A 16,394-nucleotide genomic window follows, 5' to 3' on the forward strand; every position below is an offset into this window, starting at 1 on the left:
AGACCTTTACCGGCCATCCCGCCTCGCCATGCTCGCCAGCCGGATGAAGCGACTACGGGAGGAAGCAGACGCGTTCCTGGACGCCATCGGGCATCGTCCGGGATCACGAGGAGAACAAAGCCACCGGCGACCGTCAAGGAGGACCCGCTCGACCTTCTCTCGAGTACCGACAACATCAAGGCAGTGGTCTACTGGTCCGAGCATCAGCTGAATGGTAAAAAAAAAAGTTACTGCAATCTTTACCGTATCATCAGTTATCTCACGCCATGCTAATCATGTCCTGAACAAGTTGACCAAGATAACGTTTGCGATTGCGAGACGGCTCTGCTCAATACAAAATAAGGAGGAAGGAAAACCACTTCCCGCCCCCGGGCTGGCAAGCCTGGCAGCACCAAGCACCAATAATGGAATGCAAACCGAGGCAAGAAATAGGACAGGGACAGCAGCAGCGGAGCAAGAAACCAACCAGACAATAGAACCTCTCTCGAAATCCGACGACCCAAACCAGCACCGGGGCAGCAACAAAGCCAAGAATCTCTCCAGCGATGATGGACCCTGATCCGGCGCTGACGAGCCCAGCCGGGGGCGCTGCGGCGGGGTCTTCTCCGCCGCCGCCGTCGTCGCTGATCTTTCTGGGCACGGGCTGCTCCGGCGCGCTCCCGGACGCGCGGTGCCTCATCCAGCCGTCCGCGCCGCCGTGCGCCGTCTGCTCCACGTCCCTCTCCCTGCCGCCGGACCGGAACCCCAACTACAGGTGCGCGCTGTGCTGCTATGGATTGGTCAACCACTCTTCAATGAAACCATCCTAAAAACGGGGTTGTTGATTCATTATCAATATACATTCAGGTGGGGATTCCCTCCCCCCCTTGACAGTTTGAAAAAAAATGAAACCATCCTATTTCGCATAGACATCAAGCGATCCTGTTTCGCATAGAACTGCCCTGAAAATCGACAAGCGCATCAGAATATAGGAAAATATTGATTTAACGGACATTGAAATTCAAACACATTCCAAGAAAATTTCAAATAAATACAAGTAAAATTGAAACGGGATAAGGATAGACACAGTATATTTATTGTAGCGGCATCCACCGATAAACCGAAAAACTTATTACACCACAGATTTGTCGCCCAAAAAGTTTTGGGTGTCTCCATATCAGTCGCTTGATATTTGCATTATCTCTCAATCACTCACCCTAGCCGTAGATTTCCTATCCAACGGCAATCTGACCAGGTGAGGGCGGGAGGCACGGTGGGGGCTCGTCCGGCTCCAACACCGTCCCCTGCTCCTACGCCCCCTCCTGATTCAGCGGCGAGAGGGCCTGGACAGCAGCCGCCCCCCTCCCTGACTCCCCCACCCGTGTCGCTGGAAAAAGAGATGGAAACAATAGAGTGGTGATGTGGACGGTCAAAAGCACAGCAACAGACACACAGACCCGTTAACATGAATCGGGCAAGTACAGCGGGGTCCGATAGGCTGGAATACAAAAAAAAATCTCGTTAATCCATCTCTGATCGGATGGAGCAGGGCGTCGATTGAGACATAAACAGAATTTCAATCAGTTGGTACGGAGCAAATCTGAAAAGTTTTCCCTTCTAGTGTCGTTCAGTTATCCGAAAGGGACTTTGGCCCTTTTGGCTGTCCTTACTCTTAGGCATTGTTTAGTTCCAATCAAAATTCCAAAACTTTATAAGATTTCCCATCACATCGAATCTTTTGAAGTACTAAATGTAGCTAAATAAAATAACTAATTACACAGTTTATCTATAATTTGCGAGACGAATCTTTTGAGCCTAGTGAACCCATGGCAAGACAATAATTACCAAATACAAACGAAAGTGCTACAATGCTTTACACTCAAAACTTTATGCATCTAAACAGGGCCTTAGTATCTTTTAGCGTTTTTACCAATTCTGTTATATAGGGTTTGCCAGTACAAGTGTACAACATGAGAAAAATACTTTCTGAGTAGTACACAAGTAAATTTTTCTTGAACTCGGGTCATATATATGTCAAAATAAGGAATTAAATTCTCCTTTCCTTTGGTCCCGTGCAAGTGCTTATGTTACATATCCTCCTGCTCTTCAGGTGTAACACCTCCCTCTTGATAGATTATTGCCATGACAATGGAACTCACAAGTACATTCTAGTTGATGTTGGCAAGACCTTTAGAGAACAAGTTCTCCGGTGGTTTGTGCACCACAAAATTCCTTCCGTTGATTCGGTGAGATCTTGGTGGCAAATTAATAATTGTGGTCAACTTTCAATCAACTGAAATTCCTGGTGATCAATCCACACCAATGGCCTGACTACAGGGGTTATTTGTGGTGCAGATTATTCTGACTCATGAGCATGCAGATGCTGTCTTAGGCCTGGATGATGTTTGGGTGGCACTTCCTTGTAGTCAGAGAAGTGATAGTGACCAGGTTCCTATTTTTCTAACCCAATTCACACTGGACAGGTAATCCTTCCATTTCAAACGGATCAATGCCCATATAACATTTGTTTTCAGGACAACATATACACCGTGTAATATTGTCCGCTAATTTCTGTAGTGTTGCAGCAAGATTCCCCAACTTGGTGAAGCAGAACCTGCAGGAAGGCGATGACTTTGCCAGAACTGCTCAACTCAATTGGATGATAATCGAGGGTGATGTTGACAGGCCATTTTTAGCATCAGAGCTTGAGTTTTTGCCGTTGCCAGTAAGAGTCACTATTGTGAACTGCTGCATTGATATAATTATATGTGTGTTCTGAAATGGCTAGCTTGATTGTCTGCTCAGGTCATGCATGGAGAGGACTATGTTTGTTTAGGCTTCTTATTTGGGAGGAAAGCGAGAGTTGCATATTTATCTGATGTCTCAAGAATTCTGCCTAGAACTGAGCATGGTACACTATCCAGTCCTCCATCATTATCTATTCGAATAGTCAACTTAGAATGGTTATTTATGGACTATATTTACAAACTGGGGAGATAAGGATAGTTTAGTAGTCTATTCGTCTAACAGTTCTTGCTAAGCCTGTATGTCGTCTTTGGAATAATGGAAATCACATAAATCTATAGAGAAGCTTAAGTGATCCGTCAACAGTGATATTTCCAGTATTTTTCTCATCCACAAGAGTCCTTCGTATATTAGCAACTATTGAATTCCTAGCTTTCTTTTAGTTGGATTCTCATTGTTCCTATTCAAATTGCTCCATTTTACTGCAACACATTGCCGATGCAATTTTTGCATGCAGCAATTTCAAAGTCTGGTGCGGGGCAACTTGATCTCCTTATACTAGAAACAAACAGGTTGCATGGGGCGGTAAGCTTCTGCATGCTCGTCACCTGAATAAAAATATCTTTCCTGAATCTTCTATACAATACATTAACTTTCTGATACAGACTTCATGTTCTGTGAACAGGGAGATGCTCGCAGTTGCCATTTAACTCTCACTCAGGTTATTTGTCAGGACCTCTTAATATTTTCTGAAAATTTATAGTAACTTGGTGGGTAATCTGAAGTTATTCCATGTTTATAAATCAGCCTAGAACAGAATGGCTCAAAGCCTCGAACCAGGCAATCAGGCATCATTTTCAGCCAGCCTGTGAAGATGTTCTCAGGGAATCTTACGATTTTTCTCTAAAATACCATGCTAATGACCTAATGTTAACTAACGTTTGTAGAGTCTTGATGCTGTCAAAAGGATTTGCCCTAAAAAAGCTATGTTTATCGGAATGAACCACGAGTTTGAACACCATAGAGAAAACGAGATGTTGGCGGAATGGTCTCACAGGTGCGCCTAGTTTCTGAAACATTTGTATTGCTCTTTAATTTTCTGTAGGTGCTTTGACTGATCTGTAAGCCTATATGATTGTAGAGAAGGAATACCAGTACAGCTAGCTCATGACGGCCTGCGTATCTTCATTGACCTGTAATAAGGCATGGCTTGTGGATCGTAGTACAATGTTTAAGCAACACAGATTTGATGGCACCTTTGAACAGCTTTGGTTATACCATTGCAGAATACGGCATCAGTATATCCTTTTCCCAGTTCTAATGGGAAGCCACTGGTGTTGCAAAAACACTGGTGCTTTAACTCAGTGATCACTTATTGTTTTGTGGCATATTCAAATATGGAAATATCAGCTGAGAACTACCTAACAGTTGAAAAATGTACAGATTTGTTACCTGTTCTGTGTGAAAGTTTTGAAATTTCTAAAAGTGAAGTCTAAGCCATGTACAAAATAGCTCGCTAATAGCCCGCTATAGTACGCTATTAGCTTTTTAAGAGTTCTACCGCTACGCTATACAATATTTGTCCGCTAAGTTCGCTAAAGGGGGTTTTACAGAATTTAGTGATAATAAATGTCCGCTACTTCCGCTAAAGATGTAGCCAAAAGAAATAAAGAATCAATATAACTAGGGTGGACCATAGACAAAGCAGCACAAGCATAGTTAGGCAGTCAAGAGACGTGTTGAGTCTATTTTAGAATGTTAGACCAATAATGCTTCTACTTTTGTATGTATTATGGATGTATGGCTATGAAAAATTTGCTGAAATTGATTTCATTACTGATGTTATTGGCCACATTATGCATATCTTTTTTGCAAACCGCTAAATGGATAGCTCCGCTATAGCTCTCTTAGCTTTTTGGAAGGGCTTCCGCTAAACGTCTTAGCCCGCGATTTTAAACATGGAGTCTAAGGTATAGTCGTATAGGTGTGGGTAAGATTTAAATATGTACAAAATTTCAATAACAAATTCAATCCTGATACGAGATTAAAAAAGACAAATTGTAGGACCAACCGTGTGAATAGTCGTTTACTTTTATATTTCTATACACATGCACTTTTCTTTTTTATTATTTTTGTCTCTGACATCAAGGATTCAAGCAAATTCTAAATACATCAAGGATTGCACTACTTTTCACGGGATCATTGAAGGAGTGAAGTACGTCAGCTTTTGTAATACTGCAGTCTTTTATAGTTGCAATCTCCTCATTCCTGTCACCATCCCAATTCAAAAGATGAGGAGAAGCATTGAGTCAGGAGATAGTTTCATAAAGGATCAAAATAAGCCTTCAGAAACTTACTTCCTAAGCATGGTGTCCTCTGAGGAAAGAAGAATATTTAATTGTTCATGTCTGCTTCCTATAATGTTCTTTATTTTTTGTCTAAGGGAATCCCATTCTCTGTCTGACAATGGCCTTAGGTCTTCGACAGTACGTTACTGTGCCATGCAAACAGGAGAGCTGCACCTGGAACCTGATGATGGCCTTTGGTTTTTTGAAAGAGGAGAGCTGCAACTAGAATCTCCTTTCTTGCTTGAGCTGGTGCTGCAGTTACGAGATTCTCGCATTGCACTTCCAACGCTTGTGGTCTCTAACAGAGCATTATCAGCTGGCACATCACGCCCATTCTGGGATGTGCATGGACTTTCTGGACCAGGTCACCATATTTGTCAGCATTCTCACAGAGGTCACGCCCACTCTGAGATGTGCATGGACTTTTTGTATATAGGTCATCAGATTCCATATCCAGGGAAACATCTGAATCTGATTCCATGGCCTCTGGTGTGTTACATAGTTGATAGGCAGTGTTGTCAGGATTCTCATAGAGGTCCTTCTCAAGTTGCATGCGATACATCAATACATCATCCTGCATTTTTTAGCATAAAAAAGAATAAACATTGAGTTATGCATTGCCTAGGACTTTCAAAGGTACCTAAAACTGTTAGTTAAATAGAAGGCGTTACCTTTTATACAACAACAATAACATAGCCTTTTTTCCCAAGTAAGTTGGGGTAGGCTAGAGATGAAACCCGAAAGAAATAAGTTCAAGGTTCAGGCACATTGATAGCTAGTCTCCAAGCGCTCCTATCCAAAACTATCTCTTTAGAGATATTCCAATCCTTAAGGTCTATCTTAACCGACTCATCCCATGTCAGTTTAGATCTACCTCTACCCCTTTTTACATTATCGACCCACTCAAGAACCCCATTACGCACTAGCGTCTCAGGAGGCCTTCGTTGGACATGTCCAAACCATCTCAGCCGATGCTAGGTAAGTTTCTCCTCAATTGGTGCCACCCCGATCCTATCCCGAATAACTTCGTTCCGGACTCTATCCCTCCTTGTTTGCCCGCAAAACCACCGCAACATCCGCACCTCTGCTACACTCAGTTGCTGGACATGTCGCCTTTTTGTAGGCCAACATTCAGCACCGTATAACATCGCCGGACGAATTGTTGTCCTATAGAATTTACCTTTTAGCTTTTGTGGCACCCTCTTGTCACAAAGGATGCCAGAAGCTTGCCGCCATTTCAACCAGCCAGCTAAAATTATATGCCTAACATCTTCATCAATGTCGCCATCCTTTTGTAGCACCGATCCTAAATACCGAAAAGTATCCTTCTGGACCACCACTTGCCCATCTAGACTAATGTCTCCTCCCTCATGCCTAGTCGCACTGAAATCGCACATCATGTACTCGGTCTTGGTCCTACTAAGTCTGAACCCTTTCGACTCTAACGTGCATCTCCACAGCTCTAACTTCCTATTAACCCCTGCCCTACTCTCGTCAACTAGCACCACATCATCAGCAAAGAGCATACACCAAGGGATCTCACCTTGTATATCCATTGTGACCTCATCCATCACTAAAGCAAATAAATAAGGGCTCAATGCTGACCCCTGGTGTAGGCCTATGTTAATAGAAAAGTCAGTGGTGTTGCCATCACATGTCTGGACAAACGTCGTCGCATCATTGTACATATCCTTAATGAGCGTAATGTACTTAGTTGGGATTTTGTGCTTCTCCAAAGCCCACCACATGACATTTCTCGGTACTTTGTCATATGCCTTCTCAAGGTCAATGAAGACCATGTGCAAGTCCTTCTGCTCCCTATATCTCTCCATCAATTGTCGTATTAAAAAAATCGCCTCCATGGTTGACCTTCCACGCATGAACCCAAATTGATTTTGGGTCACACTTGTCACTCTTCTTAGGCGATGCTCGATAACCCTCTCCCAAAGCTTCATCGTATGACTCATCAGCTTAATCCCACGGTAGTTAGTACAACTTTGAACATCGCCCTTGTTTTTGAAGATAGGTACTAATATATTTCTCTTCCATTCTTCCGGTATCTTGTTTGACCGAAAAATGAGATTTAAAAGCTCAGTTAACCATATTATTGCTCTATCTCCTAGACATCTCCACACCTCAATGGGAATACCATTAGGGCCCATCGCTTTACCTCCCTTCATCCTCTTCAAAGCCTCCCCGATCTCTACCTCCTGAATTCTCCTCACAAAACGTCTGTTGGTATCGTCAAAAGAGTCATCTAACTCAAGGGTAGGGCTCTCACTCTCCCAATTAAACAACTTGTCGAAGTACTCTCTCCATCTATTCATGATCTCCTCATCCTTCACTAGCAGTCGAGGCGTTACCTTTTATCCTGAAACAAAAAATGAGCACCGAAAGTGTGATTGAGTGACCACTGAAAACTACATAACACATCTGTACTTACCATGGTTTTCTGATGCTTTGCACTCCTCTTTGCTAACCTTTTTTCCTAGGCGAGTGTGCTTATTCTTCTGAAAAAGAGCAAGGATAGTGTATTCAAGTGTATGTATTATGTAGGACAATGGTATGCCGATTTAGAACAATATTAGCTAAGGATAGTGTATTCAAGTGTATGTATTATGTAGGACAATGGTATTCAATTAGCTAATTGCCGATGTAGGACAATGATATTATGTATTATGTAGGACAATTGGTTATTCGAGGAACTATGATGATTGCGACAAGGTGCAGAAAGCGGCGCATGATGAAAACGACAAGCTCAGGGTAACAATATTGGTTCTAAATCGGCATACCATTGTCCTACATAATACATACACTTGAATACACTATCGTTGCTCCTTTTCAGAAGAATAAGCGCACTCGCCTGGGAAAAAAGGTTAGCAAAGACGAGTGCAAGCATCAGAAAACCATAGTAAGTACAGATGTGTTATATAATTTTCAGTGGTCACTCAATCACACTTTTGGTGCCCATTTTTTGTTTCAGGATAAAAGGTAACGCCTTCTATTTAACTAACAGTTTTAGGTACCTTTGAAAGTCCTAGGCAATGCATAACTCAATGTTTATTCTTTTTTATGCTAAAAAATGCAGGATGATGTATTGATGTATCGCATGCAACTTGAGAAGGACCTCTATGAGAATCCTGACAACACTGCCTATCAACTATGTAACACACCAGAGGCCATGGAATCAGATTCAGATGTTTCCCTGGATATGGAATCTGATGACCTATATACAAAAAGTCCATGCACATCCCAGAATGGGCGTGACCTCTGTGAGAATGCTGACAAATATGGTGACCTAGATCCAGAAAGTCCATGCACATCCCATAATGGGTGTGATGTGCCAGCTGATAATGCTCTGTTAGAGACCACAAGCGTTGGAAGTGCAATGTGAGAATCTCATAACTGCAGCACCAGCTCAAGCAAGAAAGGAGATTCTAGTTGCAGCTCTCCTCTTTCCAAAAACCAAAGGCCATCATCAGATTCCAGGTGCAGCTCTCCTGTTTGCATGGCACATGGACGTACTGTCGAAGACCTAAGGCCATTGTCAGACAGAGAATGGGATTCCCTTAGACAAAAAATAAAGAACATTATAGGAAGCAGACAGGAACAATTAAATATTCTTCTTTCCTCAGAGGACACCATGCTTAGGAAGTAAGTTTCTGAAGGCTTATTTTGATCCTTTATGAAATTATCTCCTAACTCAATGCTTCTCCTCATCTTTTGAATTGGGATGGTGACAGGAATGAGGAAATTGCAACTATAAAAGACTACAGTATTACAAAAGCTGACGTACTTCACTCCTTCAATGATCCCATGAAAAGTAGTGCAGTCCTTGATGTATTTAGAATTTGCTTCAATGCACTTTTCTCGTTTATCTCGGACAAAATTAATTTGTTATTTCAATTTTGCATGAATGTGGAGCATAATGACTGTTCTTTTAGAAATTGTGAAGTTTCCATGCCTGAAAGTATTAATAAAATGATAATGATAATATTATCAAGGCGACTGTGGAAGATTTTTTAATTTTTGAAGTTTATTGTGTCTAAAAAAACCCTTTTAGTTTAGTGTAGTGGGGGGCAATTACAAAATTTCTATATTAAATAGAGTTTGAACGACATATTCTCTAAGAAGTTGTAGTGCATCAACCTGAGTCAGGACATGACTTTCAACAACTCTCGGAGTTCAACGCTCTAACTGGTCCACCATGAGAAATTGGTGTAGATGTACAAATGTAATCTTGACCAGATTAGAGACCTGGGAATTGTAGTAAGGGACCCTCGTGAGAGTGGGCTGGCCTTTGGTTAAAAGAAGTAACACAAGATTATCAATTGATTTTATCACTTTATTATTACCGCAGGAACTGATGATCCAAGTTGTGATTTAGAGACTATCATATCCAAAAAAAAATGCGGGCTTAGGGAAATCATTTTGCAACTTGCGAGTTCCAAGAGTCAAAAGAGTACTTTCTCTGGAGCAAGAAGAGTCAAAGTGTCTGACCAAGTCCATAATTGCAGCTTTTTCTATATAATGAACAGGCACGTCTCAAAAATATGTAACACGATGAACTGTTCAAAGCTGATGCCAGTTTTCTCAGTTTCTTTACAATAGGGCATCCAGCTGCTGTGAACCAAAAACACAACAAGTCCAACATGCCCCCAGCCTACATATTCGTCCCAGTTTCGTTCTGCATCCTGATCATCGCCGCATCTCTGTGCTCTGCGGCGGACACCATCTATGCTGGTCAGCCACTCACTGGCAGCAGTGAGAAGCTCCTCATCTCCAAGAACGGCAAGTTCGCACTGGGATTCTTTCAAAGATCGACCAGCAACCGCTCCAGTACCCCAAAATGGTACTTGGGCATATGGTTCAACACAGTTTCCCAGTTGACCCCAGCTTGGGTGGCCAACCGGGAGAACCCACTCCCCGACGGGACCTCATCAGAACTCATCATCTCCGCCGACGGCAACCTTGCCATCTCCAACCGACACAACCGGTCCATATTGTGGTCGAGCCAGGCGAACACCACGACAAACAACACCATCGCCATGCTGCTCAACAGCGGAGACCTTGTCGTGTCCGACGCGTCGAACTCGACCGCCATCTTCTGGAGGAGCTTCGACCACATGACGGACACTTTCCTCCCCGGTGCCAGGATGGGCAGGAGCAAGGTGATTGGGAGGTGGACCCATGGCCTTGTCTCCAACAAGAACTCGCGTGATCTTTCTCCAGGCATCTACTCCGGCCACCCATCTCCTGGTTCCGCTGACTTCAATCTGCTCCTTTCATGGAACTCTTCGATTACATACTGGTCATCCGGGCAATGGAGGGGGCAGTACTTCAGCAACATGCCGGAGATGTCGGCTCGCTATTTGTTCTTGTCCGAGCTCGTTACCAATGATCAGGAAGAGTACTTCACATACTGGTTGAAAAACGAGAGCATGGTCACAAGGTACGTGCTTGATGTCTCCGGGCAAGCAAAGATGATGATCTGGTCTGATGCTTCAGAGGAGTGGATATCCTTCTATCCAGAACCAGGGGCTCAGTGCGAGGTGTACGCTGTCTGTGGACCATTTACGGTTTGAAGAGAGGACATGCTCCCTTTCTGCAACTGCATGAAGGGTTTCTCCATCAGGTCACAGGAAGACTGGGAGGCAGGGGATCGCACAGGTGGATGCAACAGAAACATTCCCTTAAACTGTGCCAGTAGCAACTCAAGCATGAGTGGTGGTCTGACAGACATGTTCTATGCCATGAGGAATGTTAGATACCCTGATAATGCCAAACACAATGAAGCTGGGAGTGCTGAGGATTGTGAAAGAAGTTGTCTTAGTGATTGCTCCTGCTACGCATATTCCTACTCTGATGGATGCAGAATTTGGAACTCTGAACTGCTTAATGTTGCGCAAGGGTATAATGGAAGTGCCAGTGAAGGAATTCTTTACCTTCGGCGCTGCCGAAGAGATAAAAACTTCAAAGCACAAGAGAGGAATGATAGTCGGGTTAGTGACTGCTGCAACCATCTTCACTGCTTCGTCTCTGTTTGCAATTATTTGCATGTTTGTCAGGAGAAGGATAAGGAAGCATTCATCTATGAAATCAAGCAACATCAGAGGAGGAATTGTGGCTTTTAGATACAAAGGTTTGCAACATGCGACAAAAAACTTCTCGGAAAAATTAGGAGGTGGTAGTTTTGGTTCTGTGTTTAAGGGTATCTTACCTGATTCAACTGCCATTGCAGTTAAAAGGCTCGATGGTGCTCGTCAAGGAGAGAAGGAATTTAGGGCAGAAGTGCGTTCAATAGGAATGATCCAGCATATTAATTTGGTCACGTTAATTGGCTTTTGCTGCCAAGGAAGCAAAAGATTGCTTGTCTATGAGTATATGCCGAACCATTCTCTTGATGCCCATTTGTTTCAGAGCAGTGGCATGTCCTTGTGTTGGAGCACTAGATACAAGATAGCACTTGGTGTTGCTAGAGGATTAGCATATTTGCATGAGAATTGCCAAGACTGTATTATCCATTGCGACATAAAGCCACAGAACATTCTTTTAGATGCATCGTTTGTTCCTAAGATTGCAGATTTTGGGATGGCAAAGTTTATTGGAAGGGATTTCAGCCGAGTCATAACCACAATGAGAGGAACTGTAGGATATCTTGCTCCTGAATGGATCAGTGGTGTGGCTATCTCATCAAAGGTAGATGTCTATAGTTACGGAATGGTACTGTTAGAAATAATATTTGGAAGAAGAAACTCCAGAGAAGAATACAGCAACGATAGCATATACTTCCCGGTACAAGTTGTAAATAAACTCCTTGAGGGGAATGTGCAGTGCTTGATGGATGAAAACATACAGGATGGCATCAATCTGGAAGAAGTTGAAAGAGCTTGCCGAGTTGCTTGTTGGTGCATTCAGGATCACGAGTCCCAAAGAGTGAATATGGGAGAAGTAGTCCAGATCCTTGAGGGTCTGATTAAGGTTGATGTGCCCCCGATGCCAAAGGTGCTTGAAGCAATTTCAGGAGGCACAGATTCAACAATCAGTTAGGCTTGACAATCAGTGAGGCACTCCAGATGATTTTGCCAGGTTGCACAAGGATGCAGTATATGATGCACTTGCTTCAAGCACTTACCAAATCGGTTCCATTTTGATCCCGGCAGCAGTACCATGGAAGAAGGCAAACTACGCGAAGTGCTACTCTTCTGATCCATTTTGATCAGATCGGTTCAATTAGCTAACTGCCTAATCCAGTTAAAGAGGAAAGATGTCTGGTCGCCTAAAACGGTGGTGTAGGCAACAGATTGTAAATATATACAGTCTAAAGTCATTGCAAGAGATCTATGTATACTCTATCAAAGATGTGAATGAACTAGAAAGTTCTGCATAGTCATTAAACTTTGGAGTATTTAGGTACTCTATCTTGTTTATTTCTTCAGTTTATTTGTTAGTACTGTAAGCGCAAAGAACTATATGCTAGCTAGAATGGCTTCATCTTCGTCACTTCCGATAGCCATTGAGGGAAACGTTCTGCTTCCTGGCTATTTCCACGGCCAGTTGCAAACACCTTGGGTGCATCTCAGGATCCATGCGTCCCAGGGCCTCGTCATCAATGACCTCTGCTTGGAGCAGGACCCATCGGAGGGAATCCTCCACATCCAGCATCAGTGGCCTGGAAAATTGGCTGGTGAAGAAATTTGTGGATCCAATGATCAGCTCATCCAGGACTGCAGACAGGAGAATCACCATTTGGGAGCTCTCTTCTCAGGAAGATCACTCAGAAGGTTGAGGAGAATGGATAATCTGCGGCAAGACTTGAAGGATGTATCAAGAATAACTCAAGAACTCTTGAAATGTCACTTTGTTTGACCATTGCGAAAAGAAAAGGATCCTAGACTCATGCAAAAAGTTAGTCCAGTCCAAGAGACAGTAGTCATAGTCAGTGCACACGTTTTTTTTTTTTTACTACTGAGGCTCCTGTCGACCAATGTTAATTCTTAACAAATACAACAAGTACTAGTTGTGTTCTTTTTCCACTTTCTCAATTCTCAGCAGCTCTCCACTCTGGTAATATAATGCTAGATTTACTAAATTTTCTTATGTTTGTGGTATGAATCATGCATTACCCTTTTCTTAAAAAACTTTTCGCTAGCATGAACATATGGGGTCTTAAAAAAACTTTTTACTAGCATGAATAGATGGGGTCATTCCCGGAAGTCAAGCACCGCCATGGTACAGATATTGGCCACGTAGTCACTTGAGATTTCCAAGATATCACCTCCAATTTCCCAGGTATACTAACACTGGCAGGTAGGATTCATTGGAGGTTTGAAACTGAGCTTTGCCGTGGGCAACAGATATTCTCCGAGACTCTTGACAGTAAACAAAGAATGAAGCAGTCACCGGTGCATTTTTTGTCATCCGAGATGCATCCTAAGATTCTATTCAGCTACCGTATCCCAAATCGGGGAAATTAGCTGCGCTGAAAGCAATTAAAGACCGAGTAAAGTGGCGCAAAAAGTCACAGTGGTGCTTCGGATTTGGGTTCAGGCGACGGGGCAAACCAGGGACTAATGGAGTTCAGGGTATGGATGAGTACCTGGAGGTGAAATACGCGGCATGTTCTTGCCGGGTAAGGACAGGCGGAGCCAGCCGACTGATAAGACGGATGCGGGAGGCGGCTTCATCCCTGCCGCGGCGGAGCGCGCGTATCTTGTTGGGCTCCTCCCCGCACCGCGGCCGCCCACGAAGGCAGTCGATCTCAAGCCTACGCGTACCGCGGGATGCTTGCGGTGGGCTAGGGCGGAGGGGGTGCTCACGAAGGTTGCCGGTAACCTCGCCGCCGGGCGCCATGTCCATGTCCCCTGCCTGGAGTTCTTTTCCCAAAAACCACGCTGATTATTTACAAAACCGCTTGATTCGGAATCGCGATCCGAATATATTTACATAAACCCCCTGACTCGCATCGCTATTATTAATCTCGATCCGATTAATTACAAAATACTCCCGGTTATTTACATATAGACCCCAATCTCGGATAGTACTTTTTTTCTTGTGGCTCTTGTGTTCGGCGGTCTCTCTTGCACCCATCATCCTCCGGGCCCCGGCCTTTACGCCGCCGCCTCCTGCCTTCCAAGCCGGAAGCCCAGCACCGACCCCCCACCGACCCTCCGCTCTGCAGTGCTCGCCGCGGAAGACGAAGCATAAACAAGTCAACGCTCTGTCCACGAAGTCAAGCTGTCCTCAGTCCTCGACGGCGGACTTCCACCTGACGACGCCACTCTCGACGAGCATCACCCACCTTTTACCGGCAGGAAAATGGCAGCAGCTTGCATTGGGGCCTGTCCCTTCTGCGACTTTGTCGTCCTGTAGATGTCCTTGGCTTCGCTGTCATTCTCATCTTTGCAGGGAAAATACATGAGCATACAGTTGAAGAATCAATCGATGTAAACTATCTTCCCTGGCTGCCTCTAGCCCTCTATCATCATAGGCGAGCAATTGCTGTCGCCGTGCTCGGATGCTGCCAGAACCAAGTTGGATTCATCAATCTCTTTTAGTTCGTCAGCAATACAAGTGATCCAAATCACTAGAAAGTGTATAAACTGCTCGAAACTGTACTTTTTGTTATTTGCACTTTTTCAAGTGTGCTGTGATCTTTTCAGAAGAGAATCCTTGCTAGTTTCCTTCCACGCCTCGTTATATATATATATATATATATATATATATATATATATATATATATATATATATATATATATATATATATATATATATATATATATATATATATATATATACACACACACACGACAGCGCTATTCTACACTCTAGGTGTAGAATAGGAATCTACACCTAACCAACCCAACACCCAATCCAAACCAATCCGGTTCCCACCCATCGATCCAACCCGTCCCCCACCTGTCCAGCTTCTGCGTTCCGCAAGCACGAGATGCGAGCGCGCGGAGCGCGCGAGCGGCGAGTGCGAGACCTCCCGCATCGGGGGCGCGCAGACCGGCGGGGGCAGAGGCCGCGGCCGCGCACGGGCCTGCGGTGTGCCGCGCGGGGAGGAGGTCATGGCGGAGCGAGCGGCGGCGGCGGGGCGGAAAACGACGCGAGCGCGAGCCCTGAGCCGCGCGGAGCGTGGCGAGAGGCGAGCGCGAGAAGTCGCGCCGCGCCGGGGCGGCATGCACGGGGAGCAGCGGCGTGGCCTCGCGAGGAGCGGAGGCGGCATGGGTGCAGCCGCAGGGCTCGCTGCACGGAACGGCCGTGGACCAGCAGTCGCGCAGCAGGGAGCGGTGACCGCAGCGGCCAACGGGCGCGGTGCCGCGGTGGCGGCGGCTCGGCCTTCCCGGGAGCGGCGGAGCAGCCTCGCAGGGAGCGGCGGCCGCGCGGAGTGACAGCATCGCGTGGGACGGCGCAGCCTGCTCGGAGCGGCGGCCGGGGCGGGAGTGGCTGCAGGCGAGCGCAGCCCGCAAAAATCGCAGCTCGCGTAGAGCAGTGTGGAGCAGAGCCAGGAGCACGCAAATGCTGCGAATTTCCACTGATTTGATTTGCTGTGATTTGTAGATAATGGCATCTGCCATAGTAATTGAGCTCTTATCACTAACGATTTCACTGCCACACTGATTTGAGGGAATAGTTTTCTATTCGTGTGTATTTTGATCCATCAAATTCAGTAATCTACCCCCGCTCAAAAATCTCTATATTTTGTTAGTAAATGCACTCCGTCAAACTGACATGGCAAAAAATTATTTAAGATGCATTGTTCCAGTAATGCGTTTTTGTAGTTTCACTAGTGACAATTACTAAACTATCTCAATATCATGTAGTTCAGTAGTCCAATATTATCATTGGTGATATATCAAAAAGTCACCGATAGTCTGGTAGTAAAAATATAAAATTACTCAAGCTTCATCTTGGAATTCGAAAAAATTACCAAAGCATATTACTTCTTCACTTAGTAAGTGAGCTACCACTCTTGTCCTATCTTCTCTTCGTATGTTTTTCTATGATTAAGTTCAGTAATTGGCGGTATGGTTTTTAGTTTTGTTCTTAGCTATCGAGATCAGTATTCGGATCTAAAATGGTTCAGTAAAAATGGCCTATTCTCTAAGATCTAGCAACTGGATGCATTGCTGTCAGTAATTGCTGAGCGTGTATGGGAATATGTGTTTGAATTACTGAATTACTTGAGATGTGCACAGAGTTGGTATACACATGGTTCTTGGGTGCTTGCATTACTGAAAATACTGGATCCAAGTAATTACTGAGCATGTATGATAGAATTGTGTGAATTACTGAATTAGTTGATCCGATGACATG

The 16,394-nt window shown here is 44.4% G+C and overlaps 3 protein-coding genes across 9 annotated transcripts; 2 read left to right on the forward strand and 1 right to left on the reverse strand.

The window, feature by feature from the left end:
• The first annotated feature begins 208 nt into the window (after positions 1 to 208).
• On the forward strand, positions 209 to 4,214 carry LOC120650259 (putative hydrolase C777.06c). Its single transcript, XM_039927296.1, has 9 exons — positions 209 to 754; positions 2,090 to 2,225; positions 2,335 to 2,462; positions 2,557 to 2,704; positions 2,785 to 2,890; positions 3,242 to 3,309; positions 3,410 to 3,445; positions 3,672 to 3,781; positions 3,866 to 4,214. The coding sequence occupies exons 1-9, from the start codon at positions 546 to 548 to the stop codon at positions 3,921 to 3,923; spliced, it is 999 nt and encodes a 332-aa protein (XP_039783230.1). The 5' UTR covers positions 209 to 545; the 3' UTR covers positions 3,924 to 4,214.
• Positions 751 to 14,159, reverse strand: LOC120650260. 7 transcript variants are annotated; one of them, XR_005665548.1, is made up of 3 exons: positions 13,672 to 14,001; positions 5,082 to 5,646; positions 4,698 to 4,992 (listed from the first exon to the last, which is right to left on the reverse strand). XR_005665548.1 is itself a non-coding variant. In XM_039927298.1 (2 exons), exons 1-2 carry the CDS (start codon positions 13,929 to 13,931, stop codon positions 7,407 to 7,409), a joined length of 297 nt encoding a protein of 98 aa, XP_039783232.1. In that variant the 5' UTR covers positions 13,932 to 13,993; the 3' UTR covers positions 7,324 to 7,406. The 7 variants fall into 7 exon arrangements, 2 of the variants coding, with proteins under 2 accessions (XP_039783232.1, XP_039783231.1); XR_005665550.1 differs by lacking the exons at positions 4,698 to 4,992; positions 5,082 to 5,646 and adding exons at positions 7,304 to 7,443; positions 7,516 to 7,582 and having other exon boundaries at positions 13,672 to 13,995; XR_005665551.1 differs by lacking the exons at positions 4,698 to 4,992; positions 5,082 to 5,646 and adding an exon at positions 751 to 941 and having other exon boundaries at positions 13,672 to 14,159.
• Positions 10,811 to 12,348, forward strand: LOC120650258 (G-type lectin S-receptor-like serine/threonine-protein kinase At2g19130). Its single transcript, XM_039927295.1, has one exon. The coding sequence runs from the start codon at positions 10,833 to 10,835 to the stop codon at positions 12,120 to 12,122; it is 1,290 nt and encodes a 429-aa protein (XP_039783229.1). The 5' UTR covers positions 10,811 to 10,832; the 3' UTR covers positions 12,123 to 12,348.
• Positions 14,160 to 16,394: the final 2,235 nt, after the last annotated feature.

This window comes from Panicum virgatum, chromosome 9K, assembly GCF_016808335.1.
Source record: "Panicum virgatum strain AP13 chromosome 9K, P.virgatum_v5, whole genome shotgun sequence".
In the NCBI taxonomy this organism is placed as follows: Eukaryota; Viridiplantae; Streptophyta; class Magnoliopsida; order Poales; family Poaceae; genus Panicum; species Panicum virgatum.

Bases quoted from the DNA above. Each gene is read 5' to 3' on its own strand.
- LOC120650259 (XM_039927296.1), top strand. From the start codon at position 546: ATGATGGACCCTGATCCGGCGCTGACGAGCCCAGCCGGGGGCGCTGCG. The intron at 2,705-2,784 runs GTAAGAGTCACT...TTGTCTGCTCAG, and splicing joins TTGAGTTTTTGCCGTTGCCA to GTCATGCATGGAGAGGACTA. The intron at 3,310-3,409 runs GTAAGCTTCTGC...TTCTGTGAACAG, and splicing joins CAAACAGGTTGCATGGGGCG to GGAGATGCTCGCAGTTGCCA.
- LOC120650258 (XM_039927295.1), top strand. From the start codon at position 10,833: ATGTTAGATACCCTGATAATGCCAAACACAATGAAGCTGGGAGTGCTG.
- LOC120650260 (XM_039927297.1), bottom strand. From the start codon at position 13,931: ATGGACATGGCGCCCGGCGGCGAGGTTACCGGCAACCTTCGTGAGCAC. The intron at 8,608-13,671 runs GTACTCATCCAT...CAATGGCCTTAG, and splicing joins GCCGCGTATTTCACCTCCAG to GTCTTCGACAGTACGTCCAT.